Genomic DNA, 21,681 nt, shown 5'->3' with positions numbered 1-21,681 from the left:
TTTTTTTTATAGTGCTATTACTTGGGCCGACCTTAATGCGGCCAAAAAGTTATGGGGTCCAAAGAAGTCTGTTAATCACGGCCGCTTATTTCCATGGTGTTAACTTCAACCCGTTCGATTTCAAAAAGCATTCACAACATCCAACGGTTCATCGGGTTAATTTCCCGGGTCAAACGGATCCGGTTATAATAAACACGGGTACTAATTTCGTCTTGACGAACGGGCCAAAAATTTCCCGCCACTCCATACCGCTCTGGATTTTAAAAGCGCCTCTCTCTCTCTCTTCCTCCCTTTCTTGCAATTTGCGAACACGTATTTTGGTGTCCACATTTCTCTCTCCGATTAAACCCTAAACAATCCGAGTTCAGATCAATCGAAAAAGGTCAGTTCATTCTTCGATTCAATTCTCTCTCGATTAATTCGAATCTAGGGTTTTATTTCTTTCTTCACTCTCACTATGTAGTAGTTTTTTTTCAAGCCCTTTTAGGCTGTGTAGCTCTTTAATAGGGGCGTTGTTTGGATTTTTCCCCGCAATTGAAATGAGGCGCAACTTGTTTACCTCCTTGTTCTTGTTTTTTAATTAATTATTATTAAAATTTCTGGATTTATTTATTGAAATATCAAACTTAGATTTTCGTTGCATTTTGTTTGTTATAAAATCTAATGTATGTCCTTTTGTCTCTTCAAGTTCGCTTGAGTAAGTTTTTCCTTTAGCAGGTTGTTTAATTTAATGGTGAAGTTTTAGTGCAATGGAACTTTCATCAACAAATCAGGATCTATGTTAGTCAATGGCCAGGGAAAAACATATGATGCAATAGTATGACCTTCTTTGTTCTACCTATTGTGATAATCTATTTTTGCTTATCTTGGTTGGCTAATTATTCATAGTTGTTTATATGAAGCCAAAACAATTCTGGTGAAGGTTACAAACATGATGACAAACTTCCTAAAGTCAATTGGTTGCAGCATGTTGATGCACATGATAAATTTTCATGCCAAAAGAAGTTTCTGTGTACGAATTTCCTTTTCTCCTTAGAAACGCAAAAACCTTGTACTCGAGGAACAATGGGTGCACGGTATGTTACTGTTATATACTTTGATGTTTTTCTTTGAGTGGCACTTACCAACTATTTCTCCCTTAAAGATTTCCTTGTAGTATGAATTATGCTTTATTGGTTTGGAATTAGTGCACTTAAGCATTGAATAAAGCAAATTGGCTGTATGGTTACTACTGTGAGAATCCTCTTTGTAAAGATTCTCTAAGAAAGAAGAATTATAAAGCCTTAAGATTGGTTATCAGTTGGACACCAGGTTTTCTGGTAGTTGCAGTTTTATGTCAGAAAATAATAATGTCGTGATGTTAGCTTTTAATAAAAAAATTATGCTATTATGTGATTTCTTTGTAAGATTTGTTGATTGCGTTATATGACATAATTCAAATCATCCAAGGAACACTTTTCTTAATTTCATTCCATTGACCAATTTACTGATAATTCTAACAAACCTTTCTCATGTCTTTAAGGTTAACGGTCTGCCAGATTCAGAATTCTCAAAAATTTCAACATACTCAGGTTGAAAAGGTAAACTTGATTGAAAGGATTAACAAGTGTATTCACTGTAGGTGGTTTTCAGGGCATATATTGGCTTTTTAAGTTGCTTATTCTTCTTAATTCCAACAAAATGTCCTTCATATGTTAGACTTAGATTCTGCATTCCTAGACCTCCATTGCATGGATGTTTATTAAGTTTGTTCTGATTTCTTGTACCTTTTATGGAAATATTGGCCAGGCTTGGCAGATTCTTTCTAGTCTTCCAACATCTTCCAGGACATACTTAAGACCAGGAACAACTGCTCCAGTTAAGAATTCAAATGATGAGATTTCTCATAATTGGAGAGGAAGATCTACCATAGCAGACTCATCAGACATGAAGTGGTCTGAACATGTGCATGTGCATCCAAACAACAATGAGACAGATGGAAAGATCAACGGATTGGGAAGGTCCATGGCCAGTTTTTTTCCATCAAGTAATGCCAATACTGTGGAAGGTGGAAATAATCTACAAGGGCACAGTGAGATTAAAGAATCAGTGTTCAACCATGTTAATTCTAAAGTTTTAGGTGGATCATTAAGGAATCATACTGTCCATGCTGGCCTATTGGAGCAGTCTGTAGAGGTTTTGGCTAATGAAATTGACGATGATGACTTACTCAAGGTAATATGCGTTACCTTTTTCTGCAGTGGTGGTATTCCACTTGAAAATTGGTTATGTTGACATAAATGGATTTAGTACCATTTAACTCGCTCACCAGTCTCCAAGTGCGTTTTAACTTGAATTTGCTGTCATTTGAGTGGAGCTGTTAAATTGATTGGGCATATTTTACTGTATCAATGCCTTCTATTGATTGCTTTAACCAGTGTGCAATTTCTCCTTTCTAATGCTATTCTGAAGTTATTAGCTATGCTTGTTTTTTGCATTTATTTGTCCATTTTTGAACTATTAATAAGGTCCCAGGATTTTGTCCAACTTGAGTTTTACTTTCTGGTCGTTTATACATCATTTTTAATCTCAGTTCATTTATCTATCATTTATTGACATTGGGTTTCAGGATATTGATGTGGACCAGATCGTCTCAGAACACTATCAATCAACTTGCACACCTCAACCTTCAGTTACTAAGTTCCCACCCATTACTCCAAGTTTGGATAAAAATGCCTTTGCAGGACAAGAAGAAGCTTGTTTGCCTCCTGAATTATCCTCAAAGTGTAGTCATGGGTGTAAGGCATGCATCTCATCTGCATTTTTTTTCTACTCCGATGCCATCTCAATTTTCTTAAAGTTTGATATTCCTTATTCTGGAAATTAATGCAGCTAGGACTCTGCCCAGAAGCTGCAAGTCATGTGCAGGACATGAAAGACATATTAATTGCTGTGTCAAATGAATTGCTTGACAATGCTACCAGCCTGAGTCCAGAGCAGATAGAGAAGCTTCGCCAGGATAGGTTTGTCCTTATATTTGTTATTAGTTTTCTAACCTTCATTTGAAGGGATTTTAGTGAAATTAGGCCTATTTTAAGGCAATATGTTGAAGAATGAAATTCATGGAAAAAGAAGAGATAATGAAAGCTGCTAAATTAAGAATTATGGGGATAATGTTGATAGATGATGATGGACAATATGGTCTTCATTATTTCATTGTTTGTATTTTGTAACATTAAGGTCCTTTTTCAAAGAGAGAAGAGCCAACAACTGCTATATTTGTTCTCTGATTAATGTATTTATGTTAACGGTCAGGTTGCAGCTGAATAAGCAAATTAAACAGCTTGAAAGATATATCTCTGATGTGGAAAGGCAAAAGTCACATTTTTCAGCGTCAACAGCAAATCGCACCTTTCTATATAGAACACCACAAACAGTATCATTCAACCTTGACGCAAATCAATTTGATGCCCAGGTTCATTTGCATAATGAACCAAATGGGTATGAGAAATGGAATTCATCGTCAGTTTCTTTCTCTTCTGTAAATAGTTTCAGTGTTGCATCAGGTCCTATGGAAAGAGAATCATACATTCCAAAGATTATTGAAGTAAATTATATTGAAGGCTCAAATGACCAAAAGTGGAGTAGTAGAGATTTCCCATGGACTAAAAAGCTGGAGGTGCTTGGTCTTAATTGTTAACAAGTTTCCATAGTCCGTACACATGATCTTTTCTAATATTTATTGTCAGCTTTCTCTTTAGGCAAATAACAAGAAGGTGTTTGGGAACCACTCATTTCGCCCCAACCAAAGAGAGGTTATTAATGCTACAATGAGTGGGTATGATGTTTTTGTTCTTATGCCTACAGGAGGGGGAAAGAGCCTGACATATCAGGTAAAGAGGTTTTCTCAAGACCTTCTTATCTTCTGGTACTTCTCTTTAGTTTGCTTGCCTCTCCCAATCACTTCTGTTATAATCTGATGCCATTTTAGTTGTGTGGACATGCTTTGTCTCTGCTGGTTCACTTTTGGACAGCCAAATCTTTGATGTCATACAGCATCTTCTGGAGAATGATATACTGTGATATGGACTATACTTTTATTTTGTTCTTCATAGGCTTTGATTCTGGTTAGCTTATTAGTAACAACAGATAAGTTTTCTAGAGTTGTCTTTTGTTGATGCCAGCAGGATGCCCCATAAAGCAGGACTTTAAGCATGTTGTCTGTTCTTCTATTTCAGCTGCCTGCTCTTATCTGTCCAGGAATAACATTGGTGATTTCTCCCCTTGTGTCACTCATCCAAGATCAAATAATGCATTTATTGCAGGTAATGTGTTCTGTACCTGTGTTCTTATAGTTTATTTTTTTATCTGGATAGCTGATCAGCTGCCTCCATGATGAAATGTACTTTCTTTATCCCTTTTGGTTTCATGTTAGGCAAATATACCGGCTGCTTACTTGAGTGCCAATATGGATTGGAGTGAACAACAGGAGATTCTCAGAGAACTTACTTCTGATTATTGTAAATACAAGTTGTTATATGTTACACCAGAGAAAGTGGCTAAGTGAGTGTCATTTATATCTATTATATTATTCAATATGGTGTTCGCTTATATCTGCAGTAATTACTTTGGCTGCATTGCATACGAGTATTACTTTGAAATAAGAGAGTTGACATAAAATCAAAAGGTATATTATTAATATCTCATGTAGAGCATATCAGCTCACACATTAATTCTAGATGACAAGGGCAGCTTAAGAATTATTCTTTTCATTTCCGATGCTATCTCTGTTAAGGCAAACCTTACTAGGAAGTTACCGAGGAGACTGATTTTGCATGTCCATTGACTCAAAGTTTTAGTCAGTTCAGAATAGGCCCTTAGCTTGAAATGGGTGGAAGTTGCTTCCAATCTGATTCTCTCTGCACCTTCTTCAGTATCATTTCAAATGCTTTTTATGCTGTTTATTATTGTTGTAAAAAATAACTGAGCCACATTTAGAGTCCAGGTTTTCCTTTTCTGAATTACTTAAAGAAACAGTTGGATTGCTAAAGAAAAAAACAATAAAGAAAAGAAACAGTTGATTCACTAAAGACTAACTAGAATAGAAAATGATTACATTCTATTGTTATTTTATTTAGTGCATTTTTATCCTTTTTGCAAACAAAGCTTTTGATTCTTTTTACTGTAAAGGTGCTAACTTTTACTATACTAAAGGTGCCAAATTTAGTATAGGTTGGTTGTTTAAAACCAAAGTTTTTCAGAGAACCTAATATGAGGGTTATCAACAAGGAAATTCTTTTAAGGTAGCTTCAACAGCCAAAATATTGTTACTCAACCTTTTAAACCTTCTGCTTGGTTCTTTTTAAAAGCCTAGAATATCCCTTTTCTTCTATTCATCTTTCCTATTATTTCTCAACCATTAAACTCCCTCTCTCTGCAATTTTAGAAATTCCCCCCTTTACAACCTTCCTTGAGGGCTTGTTAATGTCCATTTGATGGGAAATTTTAACTACTATTGTAATATTATTCCTAAGTGTATTAACACATATAGGAATAATCAGCAGCATACACTTGTTTTTAATGTAAGCTTGGTTGCTCTTATAACCTCTATCTTGATTACAGGAGTGATGTCCTGTTGCGGCACTTGGACAGTCTAAATACACGTGACTTGCTTGCAAGGATTGTTATTGATGAAGCTCACTGTGTGAGTCAGTGGGGGCATGACTTTAGACCAGATTATCAGGTTGTAAGCTTTGGAATTTTCCATACTGTTGCCCATGGTCTTATAGCTTTTGTTTGACATTAAGCTGGTCTATAAACTGTCCAGGGCCTTGGTATCTTGAAACAGAAGTTTCCAAAGACTCCAGTTTTAGCTCTAACTGCAACTGCAACAGCCAGTGTAAAAGAAGATGTTGTGCAAGCTCTTGGTCTCATTAACTGCATTATATTCAGACAAAGTTTCAATCGCCCTAATCTCTGGTAAGTGTTGAATAAGATGGAGCTGTCACTAAATGTATAGGTCAAATCGTCACTGATTTTAAGATCACAGGTATTCTGTCATCCCCAAAACCAAGAAGTGTGTGGATGACATTGACAAGTTCATTAAAGAAAATCATTTTGATGAATGTGGAATTATTTATTGTCTTTCAAGAATGGACTGCGAAAAAGTTGCCGAGAAGTTGCAGGTTTGTCTTTCTGGTTTATCACCTTTTCCTTGTTGGAGACACACTTTAAAAATTCACTATGATAATTTTGTTGGTGCTAAAGAGAGCACCAAGGCTCAAACCTAGGAACTCTACCTAAACCCCACCTCACCCTTTCGACTTGAGTTAAGCCTTAGTGGCGCACTACAATAAATTAGTTGGAAGGCATTTAATTCTATAGATACAAGAAAGCACGTTAATAGCTTAACACGTTTGCTGTTGATCTTCTTGAAATTTTATTTATTGCTTTTTTCATTTTATTGGTAAATAATTTGTGAAACTTTTTCATCACAAAAGAATATAATGAAATGGAAAAGATTGTAAACAATTTCTGTTTTCAGGTTGAGGAAACTAGTTCAAACACAGATAAAGATTGAAGTTGTATTTATGCCTTTTATCTGCAACTCTTCCATTATGTCACATTAAAAGTTGTAATATGCATGTCCAATTACTGAAGAAAATATTGTAGTAAATTTAAGAGCTCGATGTTTTTCCTATCGCAATGCTAATGTCTCAAACCATTATGCTAGCAAGAAGATTTTGCGGTTTTAACTTGGATATGCATGATTAAGTAGACAGGTAGAATGATCTAGTTGTCTAAGACCTTAAACTTCAGAACCTGAGTGAATCTGATAAGCAAAAGAATAAGATTTTATAAGAAATCAATTATCCATTCCCATCTAGATCATTCATGCCTATTATGGTGCATTCCACGTCCAGGAATATGGACATAAGGCAGCATTTTACCATGGAAATATGGATCCAGCACAACGTGCCTTTATTCAGAAGCAGTGGAGCAAAGATGAAATCAACATAATTTGTGCCACAGTGGCATTTGGAATGGGTATCATTCATTTTTGCTGGTTGCTTCCTTGATTAAAAGAAAACAACCATGCATTAACACTTTTCTTTCAGGTATCAACAAACCAGATGTTCGCTTTGTCATTCATCATTCTCTTCCAAAATCAATTGAAGGTTACCATCAGGTAATCATTGAATTGCTAAGTTTGAATATACATATTTTTTGCCATTTTCTGTTCTGCTTGCTTAATGTGTTTTTGCCATGTTATAGGAGTGTGGTCGTGCTGGTCGAGATGGTCAGCGCTCATCTTGCCTATTGTATTATAGTTACAGTGACTATGTAAGTTGCTTCAGTTTATGTAATGCATATTTGTGATTTTTGTTAAATCAGTATTCATTAAGATGTTTATTCACCTTCTGGTTATGCTGAACATTTTTATAGTGACTGGCGATATCTTATTTAGTCTATCTATTTTCCCATGCTAAGTCTTGGATGAGTCAAGTAAACTAGTAATGATATTTCTTTCTTGGCTATTTACTTTTAAATATTAATTCTTCTGAAGATACGAGTCAAGCATATGATTAGTCAAGGAGTTGCAGAGCAAGTGACTGGATATAGTCGCTTCAATACGTCAGGGAGGATATTGGAAACAAATACTGAAAATCTCCTGCGCATGGTATTGATATAAACTCCTCATATATTTTCCCTTGATATTATTATTATTATCATCATCATCATCATCTAAGTTACGATCTTAATGTTTCAGATCAGTTATTGCGAAAATGATGTTGATTGCCGACGACTTTTACAGCTTCTGCATTTTGGAGAAAAATTTGATTCTGCACACTGCAAAAAAACGTGTGATAATTGTTGCAAGATTAAAAGTATTGTTGATAAGGATGTCACAAATATAGCAAAACAACTGGTTAGGAAGCATTTTACATTTCTTTCTGTTGCTTTTTTTTTTCATTCTCTTTATTTGGAATTGGTATGAATCTATAATTTCAATTTGCTTTTATCACTCCTTGCATTGTTTTAATAGAATCTATAACATCTTTTGCTAGGTTGAACTAGTAAAATTAACAGGCCAGCAGTTTTCATCATCTCATATTTTAGAAGTCTACAGAGGTTCCTTAAGCCAATTTGTAAGTCCAATACTCATAGTTTGCTTCTTGTTTGTTCTATTACCTTCTCTGAATGCAATTTTTTTGGGGGTAATGAAAAAACTAGGTCAAGAAACATAGACATGAGACTTTGAGTCTGCATGGTGCGGGAAAACATCTAGCCAAGGGTGAAGCTTCCTGCATATTACGCCATCTTGTTGTGGAGGAGTTCCTTGTGGAAGATGTTAAGAAGAGTGATATTTATGGATCTGTGTCATCTGTGCTGAAGGTATCCCTAAATGTCTACCTCTTAATGCTCACTTTGCCAAATTGGTTCTTTTAAAAAGGAGCAAAATATTTCTCCACTCTGTTGAATACTCATGCTTTCACAATTGCTACTTTGATTTGTTTCCAGGTGAATGAATCCAAGGTTCAAAATCTCAGCTTTAGTGGGCAGACCATAATAATAAGGTTCTGGGTTCTTTTGCTGTTCTTGTTTTTAAGTTATCATAACTTGTAGTTACTAGAATAAAGTAATTTCTATAATTGTAATGACGCACTAAAGATTTAATCCCAGTTATGATTAATACCTCTGGACCTCATCAACCCGCAAAATTTTCATTTATACATCTGCTTTTCACTATTGCTTATTCCACCTTTTGTGCTTCTCATTACTGCAGAAATCAGAATAAGATTTTTTGGGTCACAAGATAGCATGAGTAGCTGTTAAAGCATGAATTGATTCTAAACTCTTCTATCAATTTATGTGCTGTTGTCCCACAATACACAGAAATACCTTGACTTGATTCTTTTCTGATTAATATGATTTACGGTTTATAATAGTGGCAACAATGTATGTAATCATTACGTTTGTGGGAATTCTTGTAACTAGAAAGTGATCCATTGCTATGCACAAAGCAATTTAAACCTTCTGCGCCTAATCATTTCATCGAGCTTGTTGGTATTAACTTTTGTTGCTCAAGTTGCATGGATATTGCAATGCTCTTCCTAACATATGGTATACTATGTAGATTCCCTAGCTCTGTAAAAGCAACGAAACTGAGCAAATCAGAAGTGACTCCAGCAAAAGGCTCATTGACATCCGGGAAGCCAAGTCCTCCAAGAGTTGATACTCCAGCTCAATCTCAGTCCAAAGTCGACTTGGTATATTTCTGTATTTCTATGCATCTTGATATCTTCCATATGAATCTTATCTGCCAAACATGATTATGGATTTTAGATCTAACTTGGTTATGTTTACAACAGAATCTCTCTGCAAAACTGTATTCTGCTTTGCGACTGCTTCGAACAATTCTTGTTAAAGAAGCTGGTGAGGGGGTCATGGCATACCACATATTTGGGTGAGCTCTCGATATTCTGCCACTCAGCATTTAAATTCCCGTTTCACACCATTTTGTCCAGGCGAAAATGGAGCAGGGGAGAAAAAATCTTTTGAAATTCAAGTTATACGCTGCCTTTACTGCTTCAAATCTGTTCGCATATACTTCTGTCCTAATAAGCTTCTTTTTTTTTTTTTTCAATTTTTCCTTCGCCTAGAAATGCTACTCTGCAGCACATTAGCAAAAGAGTTCCAAGAACAAAGGAAGAACTCCTCGAGATCAATGGCATTGGGAAGTAAGTTCTGAAATTCAATTAGATAGTTGAAATAGCTTTTTTTCTTTTTTTTTTTTGGTTCAGATTTGTATATAAATGATTGATTAAATCAACAAAACTTTTTAAACTAAATTTAGGGCTAAAATAAGTAAGTACGGAGACCGATTGTTGGAAACGATTGAAGCTACCATCAAGGAACACTACAAAACAGGCAAAAACTGTAGTAGCAGCAATGACAGTACTGACTCAGCTAAGAGAAGAAGAGACGCAAATGGTGCTCTAAACGCCAAAGCAGAAGACGATGATGATGACGATGACTTCTCCAGAAGCACTGGTCGATCCAAGAAAAGGACATTGAAAAGGCAGGACAAAGATGGTGAGGCTTATTCTTCAAAAGATCAAGATTATAACAATAACCAATGCCCTGCTGACCATGACTTGGGCTTTCATGATTACGACTACGATGCGGAATCAAATTGCATCGTCGATATGAACGGTCTGGGAAGGGTGCTACCCTCATGGTCAGCAACGTGAATGGGGTAGAAATTTTGGGTGTTTTAAATTTGCTAAAAGAGGAATGTTTTATACAGTAATTTTTCAGGAAACTTCCTCTTTCAAATCAGGAAATGATTTTGAGAGCCATTGCTTTTCTAAGCTATCGTGACATATTTTCTTGTACTAAAAGAATGTTGTATCAATGGCTTTATAATGGTATAGGACATTGATGGATGTTGATACATGAACTTCGTACCTTACCAGCATGCCTCCACCTATCCGTGGGGATATCCGTCATGCTGGGCTTTAGGCCCAAATTTGGACTTCAGAGATATGCATTCGAGCTAGACTCGGCTTAGAAAAAGAACTAGTTTTATTATTTATATTTATTTAATTTTTAAATTATTGACTCTCGATTTGACGTCTGATCGTCTTGCATTCGGCTTTCCTACTAAATAGAAAGAAAAGTCGAAACACACCCATTTTCATTAACCTAAACACTGTTAACATGTTCTATTATTTAGAACATACGATAGGTGCCATCTACAAGAGTCCGTTAAATGCAGGCTTTTTTTACACGCATTATTTACAGGTGTGCATTATTTTCTTATTTTTTTTCACAAATCTACCAATCCAATCACATGTTACCGATCAAGGTTACATACCATGGCCCGTGGACGCTGACAGAAACTGTGGCTGCTACCACCAAGACCTCCGCGGCTTTTACCACCCGTTTGGTCAGGGAACCAGCTCCGACTTGCCGGAGGGCAATTTCCGCCAACTTTCTACCGTGGTTACCACTCCCCCCAAGCACAATCCCTCTAAAAGCCAAATAAACAGCACGGGACACCTTCTCAAACACTGCATCCCCAGCTTGCAGGCTCTTTGCTAGCATCCTGGCCATTATAACTTTTCTCATTTGAAGCTTCTCGTCATCTGTTACATTGTCACCATCTCTTGAGAACCCACTGATTATTTCAACAATCCCTTCAATTCCTACATCTTCGACACGGTCTAAGAGCTCCAAGAGTCGTTCGTTGCAATTTGATATTATGCTTTCCATGTCAGTAGAGCTAGCTATTAATTGCTCACTCAAGAGGACTTGCCGACAAATAAGAACGCTGCATGTGAATAATCAGATATTAGATCCTTTGTTCGCTCAAGAACTGGAACAGACTGGTACCAACATATGATTTTTGCAAGAAACATCGTCCAAAGCAATGGTTGAGACTTGAGACTTTGAAAGTTATCATTTTTTTTTAAAATGACACGAAAAAGGCACTACTTCAAAGACATCGCAAGCAAATAACAACACTGTTGTTTACCCTCAGAGAAAGAAAAGAGAGAAAGGGGGAGGGGAAGAAGCCATGGAGGGGGGCATATAAGAAGGATAGACAACTAACAAATACCTCGTGGATATTACAATGATTTTTTGAATCTCAGCCTGAACACCCCTCAATCTAGAGAGGTTAAGCATGAAGGTTTCGGGCACAGCATCTGGTGTTAGACCAGAAACTCCACTTACTAACTTCAGTAAACCGAGCCTCACCAGTACATCAACTCTCTCTCCCTTGCATTCCGGTTGTTGATGACCTGACCAAAGAACATAAAAATCATGAGTATGTTAAATATGACTGCGTATCTCTAAGCATATTAGCTTTTGATTTCAGAGGATACATTATCTCTAGAAGTTTAAATCTTCAGAAATAAGCTTCCCTTCAAATAATTTAAGTTGCACATCCAAACCTGTACCATTCGAAGCATTAGGGTTGACAAACGTCATTGGGCTTGCATTTGCTGAATTATAGCTTCCACCAGTTTTAAGGGTGATGGTAGTATGCAGCCCCTGAGATGAACCATCCTGTGCCTTCAAAGTTGACAGAGAATTTTCGTGCTCTTCCCACTCTTGATCTTTGCAGTTCCATACAGAAGAAAGCCACCGCATCGTCAGTGGTAGACGAGTGTAAGCATCAGAAGGAGACCCATTACAGTTAGCAAAAGCTTTCCTAAGGTAATCCAAACCAGCAGGTCCCTTTAACAATGGCTCCATCATCCTTATACGAGCTTTGCTTATCTCTCGCTTAAGATCCTGTCAAGAAAATGCATTTTAACACTACCATAGAAAGAAAGAACAACCTCTTTCCCAATCAACGCCTTTAGAACAAGTGATACAGGAAGAATCCATTCTATCAAGAGGAAAAAAATGAACATTAAAAAACACCTGAATCTGCTCTAGAACAAAGCGCAACCCCTTAATCATAGCAAGGGCAGGAGAATGATTTGGATTCTCTCTGGCTTCGCATATCTTAGCTAACTCTTCCAGCGACCTCTGGTTAGCAGCCTTCATCTCATCATCATTGGCTGAAGCGGAGAGCTTCTGCAAAGTAATCAATGCAAACCCCAGAATCCTTCCAAGATAATCAATGTCCAGGTTGCCTGACTTCAGCACCTTCAAAAAGGGGAAAAACTAAAAAGATTAAAATTATTATATGAGAATAATAATATGGAAATGGTAAAGGTGTGCTACTACCTGGGAGAGAATTTCCAGATCAATAGCATCAGTTATTTCTTCCCTCCAACTCTGAGGAGCCATCTCACAAATTTCATCCCTAACTTCCCTCACAAGCTCAATAACACGGTCATAATTAGGCTTATCCTGTCTCATGGATTCCATGATCCCATCCCAGAAAGCCTTCTCCATTGTTTCTCTTATCTTTGCCTGCAAAACATAAAGATATTACCATATAATATTGAGCATGGAAGCCAAGACATTGATCAATTTCTTAGGCAATTTCCTATCCTTGCATATTCAAATCACATCAAACCTATCATAACAATTATGTAAGCCTACAACAATGCCAAAAATCTTAAAGATGATCCTGAGTCTTTGGTTCTTCTACCACGGATAGCCAAAATAATAAAAAAAACACACAAACCTTTATGCTGTTTTGATCTTCATCAGTGACACTGAAGCTATCAACAAATCCATGCTGCTCATGAAGAAATTCATTAACAATCAATTCATTTCCAGTTAGCAGCTGGTTTTCAATAGAAGAACCCAACTGAGTATTTGAATGGCTGCCACTAGGAACAGAGGGACCAGAATTTTTGGATGGGGACGTGGAATCTTCCTTAAACAGAGAGCGGACAACACGGTTTGGCATCTGAGTCAGATCACTTCTATTATCTGTTCTAGCAGTAGGAGAAATAGGGGAACCATATGTGTTTGGAGATAGGAAGGGTGTAATTGGTGATCCCATTGGGCTCCCACTTTCCTTTGCTTGAAAAAATTTAGCCCGTGTTTCAGATAGTGCGCATTCCATCCGTTCAATCCCAGCATCTCCACTCAAATGTTGCACTTTCTCCCTTAAAAGTCTTTGATCTTCTATAACCTGCATTATAAGAAAATTAAATGAGGATCCTCTACGGCATAATGTAGACCAAGATAGTGACTTTGATTATATCTTAAACTTCGAACCAACAAAAATTAGTTTATATTTAAAAAGTTTGGTGAACTTTTGCATCATTAAGCTGTGAACACTTTTATGGATTGTAGTCAAACAGATCAAGCGTATTTGTGAACTGAAGTGATTTTCACTGATAGTTCTATCATGTAATAGACCAAGAGTGAGACCTGTCTTTTAATAGCCTTCATATCATGAGTAAGAGCAGTATTATCTCCTTCTGGTGTCAACTTGCACTTTTGAATCATAGAGAGCTCGAGCTGGCACGCTGCTCTTACCAAGTCCTCCTCCAATGACTGAGCATCCTTAACCTTCCACACCACAAAGCAATTCAGGTAGGAGCACCATGCTTTGTCAAATGCTGCAAGCTGTGACCTAAAGGTCAAACGTTTAGGCAATGCACAGTCAGATTCTTCATCAGAACTCTGTATGGGGCCCTCTAAAATAATCTTGATCAACAACTCAAACTCTCGAACAACTGCTTCTGCAGACTTGGCCAAAGCAATCTCTCGCTCTCCCTGACCACTAAGAACTGCCTCAGGATGACCCAATATCATGTATGCAGAAAGAACTATTCTAACGGGATACCTTGATAATTTAGCAAGACTTTTGGCAGCTTCCTTCATAGAGGCAACTCTCTTCGCCTCTCTGCTTCTCATAGAAGTCCTGGGAGTGGTCCTTCTCTTAGGAGTAGCAACTCTTTTGAGAAGATGATCAATGTTATCCAAACTGGATAGATGATCAGTAACACTGACTACCCTAGAGGCCTTAACACGGCTCTCAATTCGATCCAGAAAAGTTTTCACAGTTTGAAGGGTTGTAACTGATTGAATCAGAAGAGCAAGTTGTTCAAATGGCATTGACTTAACAGAATTCTCATTGATGTTCAAGGAATCAAAGGCTTTTGCCAAGTCTAAAGTAGTTTTTCTCTGCCTAAGGAACCGCCTCCAGCACCTGAATGATAAAAAAGTATTAGATACTAGAACATTTGTGGTTTCGTCCTCTTAGGTATTCACCCAAAAACTATAGTTGAAAACTATGTTGCAAAAAGGGATATGTAATCATATCCTAAAAATATTTTTCTCCACCATCACAAAGATGTCTTTTGAAAAACCCTCTGAAGATCACATCAATAGATGATAAATAGTACTAAGTTAGGGCATGTCATCCATGAAGCAAACACAAGGATGAAATAATCAAATAGGAAATGCTGGTCTTATACCTTGCTAATTTTCTAGAAAGCAGATCAGCTTGCTTGTGCATCCTTGCACAAGCCACTCGAACAGATTTATGATGTCTTCCTCTCTGCCTCAAGTACTCTGCTCTTTGTCTCTTTGCCTATTTATCAAGAAAATAATAAGAAAAACATAACACATACAATAAAATATTTTAAAAAAAAAAAACCATTTGCACTTGAGGAAGATCATACTATAGAAATTTATAAAACATGCATACCCTTTGCAGTCTGTCTTCCAACTGGTCTCTCATTCTCCTTCTCTCGACCTCACGTTGATAAGAGACGGACTTAGCCACTCGTCGAACTTGCAAAAATCTAGCACGGGCTTTCTTCTTCTCTGCTTCCAGCAGTCCCAGCCGATTTTTCTCTGCAGCCACACGCTTTTGATGAATAGCAGCACGCACGCGCTCCTTATATTTACTTTCTCTAGCCATCCTTCGTAACAATGATTGGGATGATCTCTCATTTAGGGTTGCTCTTCGCTGGCTGTAAGCCTTAAGGATAAGCATTCTATTTGCCTCTGCCTGCTGAAACCGCGATTCAACTTTTGTGCCAAGCTTCTCACGCTCCTTCTCAAAACGCATTTCTACCCCAGTTTTAGCTGCTTGCCGCAACTCATCTAACTTGGCTAGGCGCAACTGAGCCTTTGCCAAAATGCTCAACCTGTTGATTGACCAGCTAGTAAGCTTTCAAGTTACTATAACATCAAAGCAAAATTAGAATTTGCTATATCCCTTGAAAAGGTGTACTAGAATAATTTCCAACTGTCAAAATCCATATAAAAGAAAAGAACATGACAGCAGCACAAATATATCACACAGAGAACTTCTGGAAACAACAAAACAATGAACACAGCAGGCATTGAATGTATAGCAGAAAGACGTTATCAAAGTGTAAAGAGGAATAAAACAAGTAATTAAACCGTCAGAGGCAGTATGATACTAGACTTGACCTTACCTTTTCTGCTCAGCAGCTTGGAGCCTTGCTTCAAGGCGCTGACCGAGGTCTTCCTCATTTGATGAGGATCTGGAGGGGCTTCTTGGCTTTGATCTTGCCTTGCTTGACACACTTTCATAGAATTGCTACAATCAAACAACAACATAAAAAAAAAAAGGTGAAGAGAAGTGCATTTAAAAAAAAGTTCTAGTTAAATTGTCATTTGCCACACATTTTGATTGAATTCCTGCATAATGGAACATCAACTGCGTTTGGCTGGCAAGGAAAGCAAGTACACTGAAATATGAAGAGCAAATGATTCAAAAACGAACATGGAAAATTAAGCTTTGCAAGAGAAAGTTTTTCACGTGAACTGAAGTACCTAAAAGTGCAAAATTAATTCAAGCAGGAACACCCACCCCACCCCACCCTTTTACCTAACACACAAAGAAACAACCTTCAAAACAAAGATTTTATGAATGGAAGACTTTTCTTATTCTAAAATCCTTTAATTTTAATTTTAGTTTCATGTAAATATGATCATGACATTACAAATAGAATCATAAACTTTATATTTACCAGATGTTAAAATCAACAAAAACTAAAATAAAAAATGAAAATTGGGAAAAAAATGGGCCAAAGTTTAAGAGCAAAATTAAATTTTGGTTAATTTGCTTTTTATTAAAAAATTCACGAGCTAATCTAAATCACTGAGTTTGGTGGAGCCATGGAGTCTGTCTCTTCTCGAGTTTTAGGTAATCAATTTTTGAAATTGAACATTTAAACATTTTCAAGATAAGAAAATTTCTTCATCCTTCCAACTCTGTTAATTTGATTTTTTTTTTTTTTTTGTTTAAACAAAAATTCAGGACTTCACTCGACTGAACCAAACAGTAATTTCAGTTGTAACAGTATCTTAATAACCTAAGTAACTCGTAAAAAAATTATTTAGAAACTAAAATCTCAACAAATATTCTCTCCGTTACTGTTGATTTCTCTTAATTTCTCACCAACCAAACAAAATAGGAGGATTTTAAAAAATCTATTAGAACCGAAACCTTGCTTTAAAAACAAAAAATTAAAAGAAACGTGAAACTATAAGCTACCTGTCTACGAAGATCAGCGTGTCGAAGCTTTGCTTCGATTTCTTCAACAGTAGAAGGAGTCTTGCACTCGGCGAGAAGCCTCTTCCGAATCCTACTAGGCACACGCGAAAATGATGGCGTCTCACTCGCCGGAAATTCCAACGCGACGCCTCTCCCACTTTCCGGCGTCTCCATCATCATCAATTATATACACACCAAATTTATACAAGAAAATGAAAACGTATCCGTACAATACCGCAATCAAGATGATCCGTAAATTCCAAACTGATCAAAAATATTTTCGATCACCACAAATTTCTTATTATTTGTAAATAATTGAGCGAAAAAGAGTTGGAAAGAAATGAGTCTTGCTTTTTTTTTTTTCTTTTTCTTCTTGTTGTTGTAGTTGTTCTTGTTTTCCAAGCTTTTAAGGGAGAGAGAGTTCCGCTTTGGGCTGGCTTTAGACTTTGTTTTTTTTTTTTTTTTTTTTTTTGGGAAATGTTTTTGTCAAAATAAAGCGTGTTGATAATGTGTGTGATTGTGTAACATGGACTTTACTTATCCTGATTATCCGGCTCTTTGCCATGTCAGATACAGCCCAACGGCACTCTATTCTGTTTTACCTGATATTGCCCCTCTTCCTACTCAAAATGACGTTATTGCCCTTTTTATTCTCTTTTGTCAGATGAAGGTAAAGAAAGTACCACAACCGAAATTTTTTTTTTTATAAATTATATAGTATAAAAATTAATTAAGATTTTTAGTCTGATTTTTTAATAATTAATTGATTAATAAATTATAATTCAATGATATTAAAATCAATTTTAAAATTAAAAATTTTCACTTTAAAACTTCGATTATAACTAAAAAAAAATCAATCATAAAACGTAAATCATGATGGGATTTTGGATTTGGGTCTTCTTATCAAATTAGATGTTGAATTATATCTAAGAAATTAGTAGGTCCATTTCATATTTTAATAATTTCCTTTGGGTATCGAAAAGAAAGTTGAATATCTTTAAGCTATGATTAAAATAAAAATAATTAAATCATTAGGTTTTCACCTTTAAGAATACAACTTTGAGTTGTCAACCCAAGAGGGAAGGAAAAGCATAAAGACACGTTTTCAGGAGGAATGCAACCAAGTAAAGAAAAATGGCCCTGCAAGGCTGACCAATGTAGACCACTTGCGCTAACATAATTATTGTCATCAATAAAGCACTTTTGAATAAAAAAATGCTTAAAGTAATAAGGATTGGAAGATATATAATTACATTTACATCATATCTTTATTTATAATCTTATATTTCAAAAAAAATAACGTAAATGGTTAAAATTAAAGATTTAAATGTAAAATATTTATATTTGAAGTTTTATGATTTTTTATTAATAAACTATTTATAAGTTTAAAAAATTTTAATTTCATTGTAAATTAATAATTTATTCTTACTTTAAATATAAGATAACCTCTCCCATTAATTTTTATTTTAAATATAATTATATTACACATATATAAATAAATAGAAATTTAGAAAGAAGGCTACTTTTTTAAAAAAACAAAAGATCTAGCAGGTTTTAGCAAAAAAAATTTGTTATATTTATATATAGTTTATTAAACAAATTTAGTAATAAATTTTTTAAAAATATTATAAGTGAAATATTCGATTTTTATGAACTCAATTAATCATATTCATTTATATAATTCAAAAAATCAGTTTAATTGATAAGAAAATAAAGTCCTATACTATTTGTCTGGTAATAAAAAAAATATTTATTTTGGTTCATATTAGATCTCTAAATTGAATATTTTGAAAGTAAAACTGAAAATATAATAAATTGATGTGGGGGAGATCAGCACTTAAAATCACTCAAGAAAAAAAAAAGTGTATCCTTAATATCATTCAAACATAGAATCAGATTTAAATAAAGTCTAAAAGATTTACTCTTAATTGTACTGCCAACAAAAATTATACATATTGTGCATATATTAAATTAAATTACGAAAAAAATGACTTGAATTAAAGTTTCAAAAAAGATAATTAGTGAATGGGTTTTAGATCGTTTGGTTCATCTTTCAAGTACCAGATCATCAAAAATCTAATCAAGTAATGGATTTATTCTTTTTCCATTTTGCAAGCAATCTCTTTTCCACCTTTTTGCATGTGCTTGCTATTAATTTGGGAATGAATCCTCCATTATTGCTTATTATTTAGTTAAAAACCGTAATCTTCAATGATTCATTGCACGTAACTGTGATAGATTGATAATAAGACCAAATATTTTTATGTTACCGCGTACTTTGGTTTTCCTGCAAGTATGTAATTAATACATGCAATAAAGCATGTTAATATCTTTTAAATACTTTTAATGTAATCAATTCCTATTAGTTCGAATAATAAATAGCATAATTTTTTTAAAATAAGATATCAATTTTGAGTAATATAAATTAAAAAAATAAATTTTAAAAAATTTGCTCATCATATGAGATTTGGTCTGTTTCGATTTTAGATTAATTGAAATTTAAAGTTATTATCAAATATTGAAGATCTTAGATAAAAAAAAAAAACTTTTAATGTAAATATTTTTTTAAATGTAACATGAATTATTTTGAGTGTTTATTTTTCGAGTATTTTTTTTTCAACTATATTCCCATGGATGACATGACACATTATATCAAATAAATTTGAATTTAAACATTCACATATCTAGAAACGGATTAGGGTTCATACTTGTAAATTTTGTTGACCATTTGAATCAAATGGGTCAGCCGGTCGTTGGGGATTTTATGACATAAAATTTAGGTTTTCTTTTTTTATATTGAGAAGAAAATATTCAAAATTAGGTTTTTGAACAAATAAAAACATTTATAAGTGATTAAAGGATTTTTTTTTTTTTTTGGTAGTATAGATGGGAGGATTTTCATTGCATCATAATTATGTTTTATAATAACTATTTAAGAATGATGAGATAAAATTTATTTGTGATGCAATAAAAATCTCTCTTATCATGTTTTCAAAATAATATAAATTGAATTCAAATATTTGGATACCATAAATTTAATATTTTAGAAATTTTTATTTGGTTGATATGGCATGAAAATAATTTTTTTATTATTTAGCAATTATTTGTACCCTCATTTTATTAAATATTTAAATATTATCAAAATTCAATTCCATGTTACAAAGTATTTTATTTTTTAAGAAAGTTTGATTTGCAGATTCTTATATTTAAAAAAAAGTACATAAAAAAGTAATATTAAAAAGAATGTGTGGTTTTTAAGATCTGTTAATATAAAAAATAAATAATTTTTTTGTATTTAATTTGAGGAATGTAAGATTATTTAATTTTTTTAATTATATTGTTCTTTATAATATGCAATTTTTAAATAATACGTGATAAACATGTAAATATGAAAACAATACACGACATATAATTATATTTAAATTATTTATTTATTTAATGAGAATTTTTTTATTATATTATTATTGATAACATGTAATTCGTGAATAATACATGAGACATGAAAATTACATTTAAATTACTTATTTATTTATTTAACGTATTAATCAATATATTTAGGGTTAAAATTATTTATTTAATATTTTTTATCAATTTAATAGAAAAATATAAATTACTAAATTTTTTATATATATTTCAAATAATTCTTGTGTAAATAAATATTTTCAGAATATTTGTATATGTATTTGTTGAGTGTAAGAAGCCTAATTATTATCTTAACGTTAATTGTCCTTATGCAAAACAAACATGTAAATCAACCTTTTAGGTTTTATATATAATAATATAAATAAAAGTATTTTAATTTTTATATGTAATAATATATATTAAGTAAAAGTATTTCAAGTTTCATATGTAATAATATTAAGTAAAAGTATTTTAAGTATTATTTTGATTTTATTATGAGTAGCAATAATGACTATATATTTTATCTTAAAAACGTAATATTTGTTGAAATTATAGAATTTTGAAGTAACAAGAATTATGTTTTTATCATAAAAATGCTGTATTTGAGGAAAATAAAAATTTAAATAAAAATAAAAAATTTCATATATATTTTAACAATAATTACATTTTTATTTAAAAAATACACTCATTGCTGAAAGTAAAAATTTATAAAAAATAATATTTTTTTCATAATATATTTTCAACAAATATTACATTTTTATTTTAAAAACGTAATTTTTACTAAAACTATAGAATGAAAGGGAAAATAAAATTTTTTCAAAATTCTATATTTTCAAGATAAGATACTTTTTTTTAATCTAAAAATATAGTATTTATTGAAACTATGAAATTTTAAAAAGTAAAATTTTAATCAATTGAAAATAAAAAATTAATTACAACCTACAAATTGTTAAATATATTTTAATTTCAAATAATTACAATACCAATTAAAAATATGTACATATGTTAATAATTATTATTTTTTTATTAAATAAATTCAAATCAATTGTATAAATCAAATACAAATTTATTCTTATTGAATAAAAATTCAATACAAATAAAAACTGAATTAATTTTTGAAAAATAAAATTTAAACATGCTAATTGCCAAGTGTCAAATGTTAAAACTTGAAATGTTTCATGCATATAAATTGGAATCCTAATTAATCATGTAATTTTTTAAATGTTAAAAAATAAAATAAATTGTAAAAATTATTTATAAAAAAAAGAATTTTCATTTCATAAAAAATCTTTAAAAACTTCAAAGAACCAGTCTTTATGATTCATGGTTAATAGTGTTGA

The 21,681-nt window shown here is 33.5% G+C and overlaps 2 protein-coding genes across 5 annotated transcripts; one reads left to right on the top strand and one right to left on the bottom strand.

Annotated features, from left to right (window-relative positions):
* Window positions 1-294: 294 nt before the first annotated feature.
* On the top strand, window positions 295-10,441 carry LOC111308883 (ATP-dependent DNA helicase Q-like 4A). 2 transcript variants are annotated; one of them, XM_089746370.1, is made up of 26 exons: window positions 295-382; window positions 718-817; window positions 903-1,076; window positions 1,523-1,580; window positions 1,789-2,214; window positions 2,609-2,782; window positions 2,872-3,002; window positions 3,295-3,658; window positions 3,741-3,872; window positions 4,218-4,304; window positions 4,415-4,542; window positions 5,602-5,722; window positions 5,807-5,958; window positions 6,029-6,164; window positions 6,903-7,026; window positions 7,098-7,168; window positions 7,255-7,323; window positions 7,547-7,660; window positions 7,751-7,909; window positions 8,049-8,129; window positions 8,215-8,376; window positions 8,503-8,558; window positions 9,119-9,251; window positions 9,354-9,448; window positions 9,645-9,722; window positions 9,839-10,441. In XM_089746370.1, the coding sequence occupies exons 2-26, from the start codon at window positions 789-791 to the stop codon at window positions 10,233-10,235; spliced, it is 3,651 nt and encodes a 1,216-aa protein (XP_089602496.1). In that variant the 5' UTR covers window positions 295-382; window positions 718-788; the 3' UTR covers window positions 10,236-10,441. The 2 variants fall into 2 exon arrangements, with proteins under 2 accessions (XP_089602496.1, XP_089602501.1); XM_089746375.1 differs by having other exon boundaries at window positions 689-817.
* Window positions 10,442-10,664: 223 nt separating this feature from the next.
* LOC111308884 (uncharacterized) lies at window positions 10,665-17,320 on the bottom strand. 3 transcript variants are annotated; one of them, XR_016329165.1, is made up of 11 exons: window positions 16,940-17,320; window positions 15,855-15,979; window positions 15,116-15,560; window positions 14,883-14,998; window positions 13,831-14,614; window positions 13,133-13,588; window positions 12,727-12,915; window positions 12,418-12,645; window positions 11,874-12,285; window positions 11,606-11,789; window positions 10,665-11,317 (listed from the first exon to the last, which is right to left on the bottom strand). XR_016329165.1 is itself a non-coding variant. In XM_022907555.2 (11 exons), the coding sequence occupies exons 1-11, from the start codon at window positions 17,117-17,119 to the stop codon at window positions 10,834-10,836; spliced, it is 3,534 nt and encodes a 1,177-aa protein (XP_022763290.2). In that variant the 5' UTR covers window positions 17,120-17,320; the 3' UTR covers window positions 10,665-10,833. The 3 variants fall into 3 exon arrangements, 2 of the variants coding, with proteins under 2 accessions (XP_022763290.2, XP_022763291.2); XM_022907555.2 differs by having other exon boundaries at window positions 11,943-12,285; XM_022907556.2 differs by having other exon boundaries at window positions 11,949-12,285.
* Between the last annotated feature and the right edge of the window lie 4,361 nt (window positions 17,321-21,681).

The sequence above is a fragment of the Durio zibethinus genome, chromosome 2 (assembly GCF_047325235.1).
Source record: "Durio zibethinus cultivar Kanyao isolate XHJ-2024 chromosome 2, ASM4732523v1, whole genome shotgun sequence".
Lineage (NCBI taxonomy): Eukaryota > Viridiplantae > Streptophyta > Magnoliopsida > Malvales > Malvaceae > Durio > Durio zibethinus.
Note: the sequence above shows the minus strand (reverse complement) of the source record. Positions and strands in the feature narration are given on the sequence as shown.